Raw genomic sequence first — 7487 nt, 5'->3', positions numbered from 1 at the left:
TCTTTATGTCTGTCTGTCTGTCTGTCTGTCTGTCTGACTGCCTGTCTGTCTGTCTGCCTGTCTGTCTGTCTGTCTGTCTGTCTGACTGCCTGTCTGTCTGTCTGTCTGACTGCCTGTCTGTCTGTCTGTCTGACTGCCTGTCTGTCTGACTGCCTGTCTGTCTGTCTGTCTGTCTGTCTGTCTGTCTCTCCAGATCCTGATGTACCCACAGAGCCCATGTTACCAGAGGATCGTTTCAATCAGATCAGTAGGTGACCTTGTTATGACCTTGTTATCTATCACAGAAGATGACAGGTTCTGTATCATAATGGAGAACATTTACACGTAATTTCTCCTCATACAAGGACACCACGTTGAAAGTATTTCTCCTCTCACCTTTACCCCCACTTCTCTCTCTCTCGCTCTCCTCTCTCTTTCTCTCTCCCTCTCTATCTCTCCTCTCTCTCTCTCCCTCCATCTTTCCCTCCATCTCTCTCTCTCTGTCTCTCTCCCTCCCTCTCTCTCTCCCTCCCTCTCTCTCCCTCTCTCTCTCTCCAGGTGAGGACATCACAGACTACCCAGACGTGCTGGAGAGCAATGAGATCAGCGGCGCGGGCAACATGCTGAAGACGCTGGACCCCATCCTAATCACCATCATCGCCATGAGCGCCCTGGGCGTGTTCCTGGGGGCCATCTGTGGCGTGGTCCTCTACTGCGCCTGCTCCCACGGGGGTCTGTCCGACCGGAACCTCTCCGCCCTGGAGAACTACAACTTTGAGCTGGTGGACGGCGTGAAGCTAAAGAAGGACAAGCTCAACGCACAGAACTCGTACTCCGAGGCGTGAGAGAGCGAGCGCGCGTCGGCGTGCATGCGCGCGAGCGTGCACAAGACTGTGGGCAAGGCATAAGCCTCTCTAGTAAGTAAGTGGGCGGGCTAAAGGGACTGCCAGCGGCCTCTCATTGGACGAGGATAGGTTCAGGAACCAATGGGAGGTTCGGACTGATCCACGCTTTTCTCAGGAGCTGCAGTAAAAAGAACCTACCAGTAGGGGACACTGTGTACAAAATTAAATACAGGAGAAAAAAATATGTACAGATGATTTAGATGATATTTTAATTTTCTATTTTGATTTTCATTCATTTTTACAATCGGATGCTGGTGTTGAGACCAATTTATTACAATGTTTAAAGTATTTATCGTTTTCTGGGAGGAAACTTTTTTTTTTGCGAAAGCTGTTGATTTTGTGTTTGAAGGAGAGGTATCAAAATCCAAAATGAACCATATCTGACAAATTAGCAGAGCTGCCCTGTGGTGTGGCAGACAGGGTGTGACCCTTGACCTCCGTCTGTCTGTGTGACTCTGAAGTCAGTGCATGGTTCTGACAGTGCCTTTAGGACATATTCTTTTGCCTCCATTTTGGATTTGGGAGTTTTGACATCTTTTATGTTCTGTCAATACTAACAGGGGCACACTATTTCATTTGCTATCGAGTCTGCAAAAACACGATCCAATCTATGATGCCACTTTTTTCTGACCTGACCCCCACATATTGTACATACGTTTTAATATATTTTAATGCCTTTTTTTAAAGAAAGTAAAAAGGAACAAAAAACCTGCAGTATCCCTTTTTTCATGGGTGCACGCGCGTGTGTGTGTGTGTACAGTATGTATGTGTGTGTGTGTGTGTATGCGCGTGTGTGCACGTGTGTGTGTATGTTGTAAATACAATCGTCTGACTGTTTTGTGGAAGGTGCAGTGGTCTCGTTTTCCTTTGCTCTCTCACATGGGCTGTGTGTGGCGCAGGTCGTGTGACTATTTCAGTGCACATTATTATTGATACAATAATAAGACATAGTTTAAAACGAGTAGCTCATGACATCTATCATACATACATACATACATACATAGCCTACATTCATACATACATACATACATACAGTACATGCCACTTCATGACATCATGGAAGGGACTAGAAAGTGCTGGGAAATAATACAAAATAATAATAACAACAGATGTATTCACGTGCTAGTGGTGAACTCGTTATGACATTACAATCAATATGTGTGAGCCTTGTGTCTCTTGAAAGTCCAAAGTCTTTTTTCCTCCACATGAGTTTGTGTGCATATCCCTCTTTCTCTAGCCGTCTGTCTCATTGGTGGACTCTGTGGTGTTTGTTGGATTGGTGACTCAAATCAGGTCCAGTCCCTTTTTCCAGAGTCAGTAGCTATCTTCATCGTGTCCCTCATCTTCCTCTCTGCTCATATGAATGGCAGCAGGCTACAGCAGGACAGAGATCTTGACTGTCTGCCAGCTTACCAAAAAAAACAGCTTTAGTCACGGACTACTGGACTGGACCACTAGCGGGTCACCTGTAGTGCGTCATCTCTGGACTGAGAGAGAAAATCAAAAACACAATCTGGTCAACCGTTGTAGCTTGAATGCACTTTGTCACGTAGCCCCTCACAGAGTGATAGTGCCTATGACGGTGTCCACTCTAACTGAAGAACGGTGCTATCCTACCAGCGCAGACAGACAGATACTCGTGGCCCTGAGGAGTTTAATGTAGGATACTGTTCGAGCCTGGTTTTTGTCAGTTTACCGTGAAGCAGCCATACGTTGTGATGTCAGAGCTAATGTCAGAAAGGACGCTGGTACACCGGGGGGGTCAGGTGACATCGTCAAGGCAGCGAATCAGGTCGCCTGCTCGTGCTCCCCCGTGTCTTTACCAAAGGATGGCCACACCCCCACATCTGTTTCTAAGGCATATGACCACGCCCCCCCCCCCTCCCCCACCGGTTTCTAAGCGGTCTCTCGCAGCACATTACCGACTAGACAACCACCAACCAATCAACTGACACTATACAACGGAAGCTCATGTTGACAACTGACCCATGCTGACCTCTCGCAGTGCCCCCTATCGTGGACAGGACGGGAGGGTGGACTGTGGAAAAGGAAAAAATAATGTTTCTTTGGTTGGTTTTTAGGCTATATCTGTTTTTCAGCTGATGAGCATTTTGATCTTGCCTCCGTTGTGTGTGAACTCTTTGAAATCCCTGTCGAGACTTGATTTTTCTGACGCGCCGTTCGGAGCGCCGTGCGAGGTGTGGACTCCTTTCACGGACTCTCCCAGCCGGTCTCAGATCTCGCGTGGGGTGGTTCGGCCCCAAGAACAATCAGACAGGGTGGTGAGAGGAGGAAGCGGAGGGCCTGTGTGCTGTATCTATGTGCTACTGTGTACTGTGTTGTGGTGACCACATTCTCAGCGTGTCTTTTGTTCATTTCAGATTCAAACGTTCCACCCCGCAATGCTGTTGACACCGCGCATACAGCCTAGAAGTCAGTAGCCTAACTAGCCACTGTCTGGTAAACTAGGGGGAAAAGCTGCTGTAGCGTGGGACTTTAAACAGAAACAATGTTGCACTGATAAATATATTTAAGAAGTTTATGTGTTTATAGCATTCATTTATATGAAAAAAATCAAAACCAGAAAAAAACAGTGTTCATTTTCGTTCTTCTTTTATATAGTTTCAGAATATGATGTGACATAACTCTGAAAAATGTACAAATATTGAGAGGTTTTCATCATTGAAAAAAGGCATACAGATTTCCTATAGTAATGTCTCCATTTAACTGGTATATTATCGCTTCGTTTTGTACTGTCGTTCGAATTTTGTGCAGATTTTTTTTACAACAAAAAAAGAATCTTTTATTTTCAATACTGCTTCTGTAATTTGCTGTTGTAGGAAAAGATGAATAAACAGCAAAGCCTTATAACGTGAAGGTAACATTTGTACTTCGACCAGTCGTCAGGTGACCTCCCCCCTTCTCTCTCTCTCTCTCTCTCTCTCTCTCTCTCTCTCTCTCTCCCTCTCCCTCTCTGTCTCCTTTGTGTCCAACTCAAGTTAGTGACCACCACCACCACATTCCAAAGATTCAACTTCAAATAAATGGTTTCTTAAGACAAGATGAACTTCCTGGTTTTGGGATTGCGTTATTGTGCATGTACAGTGTGACCTTTCCTTGGAGAGGCGTCTGGTCCCGGGGAGGCGGAGGATCGCCCTCTGCTGCCCACGCAGACACCACAGCTCCAGCCGAGGGTCCAGGCACTGTAGCCCGCAGACCTATCATCTCATCAAGATGGCGGACCCGCCCAGGGACGACTAAACACACCCACTACAGCACGGTGTCTGAAGCGCTGATACAGATGGAAGCTGTTGCAGTGAGGTCTCTGGCACATGGCCTCTGCCTATTTCAGTAGTAAACATTGCTCAAAATGATTAGATCCAATGTCCCAGGGAAGGGTGGGATGTTGACCACTAATGGGACACTTATGTGAGCAGCTGCTGTGCAGCTCTTCTCTTCACATGCTGAAGTATCCAAGGAAACAAAGCCGCACATGCTGTATACAGTAGCTACAACTCTGCCATCCACTATCCTCCCACGCAGGGTTAACTTTGGTAGGTGTTTGATAATGCCCTTTAGAGAGTTCAGTTTCACACTTAACCAGGAAGGAAAGTGATTTTATTGAGGCAAATACAGCAAAGTGCAAATACTATCCAGTGAGAATTGGCAAGCCGGCGTGATGAAGCTGTTTCAATGAGTCAAATGACATCACACTTTGGGCATAGAAGCCCAGGGATTACATTTGGAATTTAATTAATCCTCATATTCATATCAAGAAGATGCAGTCTGTATTTCTCTACATAGCCACGGGGTGGCGCTGACGAGACCGGTAAACTTGTTTCCACATAGTCCATGGATGGAGAACAGAATGAAATATGGATCTAATATGTGAGACAAGATCACATTCAACCTGTTAACCAACCACTGAAGATATATTCTTATATTCCCATCTCTCTCCCTCTCTCTCTCCTCTCTCTCTCTCTCCTCTCTCGCTCTCTTTCTCTTCATTGCTCCCTCTATTTATTGTTCTCTCTGAGAGAAAAAAGAGAGTGTATCTCTCTCTCTCCGAAGGGAAGATGATAAGACATTTTCACAAAATATGGCAGAGGAGGAAGTAGCCTACACATTGTCCAGGACTGCCAAATGCAATAGCCTACATTTGAGCCTTGAGTCTGGCTTCTGAGTGTTTCTTTTTCCGCTGTAGGCTATATATTTCATAATAAAAGGGCTCTATGTCAGCATAGATTGCCATTATTCTGAATTAATAATCCATAAAACAGGAAAAAATGCTGTAATTTAGGCTCAAAGTAAACTGACTTTACAAGCGCCTCTATGCACTGACCAATTATGGCCACAGTGAGGCGCAAGACTGCAGCGATATAACATGATTAGATAGATAGATAGATAGATAGATAGATAGATAGATAGATAGATAGATAGATAGATAGATAGATAGATAGATAGATAGATAGATAGATAGATAGATAGATTCTTTATTGATCCTCCCATGGCATGGAGAAATTTGCCGTTTCAATAGTTGAAAATTACAAAAAGATTGTAAAGAAAAGAGACATTAAATACAGAGTAACAAAAAGAGTAGATAAGGGTAGGGGGGTAGCAGCATACCAAGAGGGATATCAGAAACTACATACATCCATATGTGCAGTGACTGTGACGTATAGAATAGAATAGGATACGATATTATGTAGAATGTATCCACCGTGACTAAGGAACGTCTGAACCGCTCCGTAGTGCACCTGGGTGGGAGGAGCCTGTGGCTGAAGGTGCTCCCCATCTGCCACAGCTCATCATGGAGGGGATGGGAGGGGTTGTCTAGGATAGACTTCAGTTTGTCCCTCATCCTCCTCTCTGCCACAGACTCCAGGCTGAGAGAGAGAGAGAGAGAGAGAGAGAAAGAGGGAGAGAGAGAGAGAGCTCGGCCCAGAAAGTTGAGCCGTGATGAGGTTCTCTGTCTTCAGCACGTCTCATTGTTTTCCAGCTGAAGACCCTTTCAGTCCAGTAACAAGGAAATGTTATAGTACATCTGTTTATTCTGAACTCTGAAAATTATATTCTTTATTTATGTTCGAATGGGATGGGATGATGGAGAGTGAACACCATGGAAAAATATAGTCATGGAAGTAAACAGGAAGAGTGGGCTATTAAAAACCTCCCTAAACAATTTCCTATCGGGGATAAATAAAGTCTCTATCTATCTATCTATCTATCTATCTATCTATCTATCTATCTATCTATCTATCTATCTATCTATCTATTTCTGAAAAAGTCAGTAGGCAAAGATATGGATTATGGTTCAACATGATTTATATGATATATATATATATATATAAACAGTTCAGAGGCTACTTATTAATCCTGCGTATTGTTTCCCTTTTAGTTCAGTTTAGTTTCATAGCTAATAAATAATAGGCTATCTTATTAAGACACAAGCGCATTAGTCCAGACACACCCTCGACGTCACACGGTATTTCCTGTGGAGAGGCGGGGCCGAATAACGATAGCGGATCACTGCGGGCTTGTCCGTCTCTTCAGCTGATTTTTATAAGAGAAAAAAGGAGATAACGCAGATAATATTGATTTAGGAATACGGCCGCGGTTCGTAAATAACCACATTGCTGTTAATTAATTGGTTTCCTGTTTTATCCCTCTATTTCCATGGAGTAAACGGGAATTGTGTGACCAGTCAGTGAGAAGAAGAATCCGCCGGGACTTTCGCAGGAGAAAGTAGCTGCTCTTGCCAGCAGGGCAATTGTTGCTTTCTGCGCTGAATAGCGGATCATTCCCGGACTGATAACCAAGGACACGCGTTCACGTTCATGCTGCCTCGGAAATAGACGCTACGCAGTGAAGGTAAATCATTCTTCTTGTATTTATTATTAAAGATTCTATCTATCTATCTATCTATCTATCTATCTATCTATCTATCTATCTATCTATCTATCTATCTATCTATCTATTATGCATCTGCACTTCATTCGACTGTTAACCATTCCATCTACTCATTTCCTCGGGATAATTTAAGTCACCTATTCCTTGTGAATTGTCTCGTTTTCCCCATGAAAATAGAGCTTTAACTTCTTGTCCCCCTTTACCCCAGATTGGGGTGGGTGCACGCCTAGAAAGTGCCCCTATAAAGGCTGCAGCCCACCTCCCTGTCTGAAATTAGTGGGCAACATTACATACATCTTCATCTTTTTTTAATTTAATGTCAGATAACAAAGCAAAGACTACAGACAAGGTCACCATTCACTAAGATTATTTCAGAAAAGCCTATCTGACCGTGGTGGGGGTCTATATGACCGTGTTGGGGAAGGTGGGGGTCTATCTGACCATGGTGGGGGTGGTGTGGGTCTATCTGACCGTGGTGGGGGTCTATCTGACCATGGTGGGGGTGGTGGGGGTCTATCTGACCGTGGTGGGGGTGGTGGGGGTCTATCTGACCGTGGTGGGGGTGGTGGGGGTCTATCTGACCGTGGTGGGGGTCTATCTGACCGTGGTGGGGGTCTATCTGACCATGGTGGGGGTGGTGTGGGTCTATCTGACCGTGGTGGGGGTCTATCTGACCGTGGTGGGGGTCTATCT

At 44.8% G+C, this 7487-nt stretch overlaps 2 protein-coding genes across 2 annotated transcripts in view; both read left to right on the top strand.

Moving 5' to 3' along the window:
- LOC311313445 (neuropilin-1a-like) overlaps positions 1 to 3797 on the top strand; it is a gene marked incomplete at its 5' end in the record, with an annotated part of 26578 nt that extends 22781 nt beyond the window's left edge. Inside the window, 2 exons of the mRNA XM_084443571.1 lie at positions 186 to 247; positions 538 to 3797. Coding sequence (XP_084299697.1) covers positions 186 to 247; positions 538 to 824 — 349 coding nt within the window. The 3' untranslated portion in view covers positions 825 to 3797. The remainder of the gene's footprint in view (positions 1 to 185; positions 248 to 537) is intronic.
- Positions 3798 to 6722: 2925 nt separating this feature from the next.
- itgb1a (integrin, beta 1a) overlaps positions 6723 to 7487 on the top strand; it is a gene marked incomplete at its 3' end in the record, with an annotated part of 30777 nt that continues 30012 nt past the window's right edge. Inside the window, exon 1 of the mRNA XM_084443689.1 lies at positions 6723 to 6755. The remainder of the gene's footprint in view (positions 6756 to 7487) is intronic.

This window comes from Borostomias antarcticus, assembly GCF_949987555.1.
Source record: "Borostomias antarcticus genome assembly, chromosome: 9".
NCBI classification, from domain to species: Eukaryota; Metazoa; Chordata; class Actinopteri; order Stomiiformes; family Stomiidae; genus Borostomias; species Borostomias antarcticus.
This window is presented reverse-complemented; position numbering and strand designations above follow the sequence as displayed.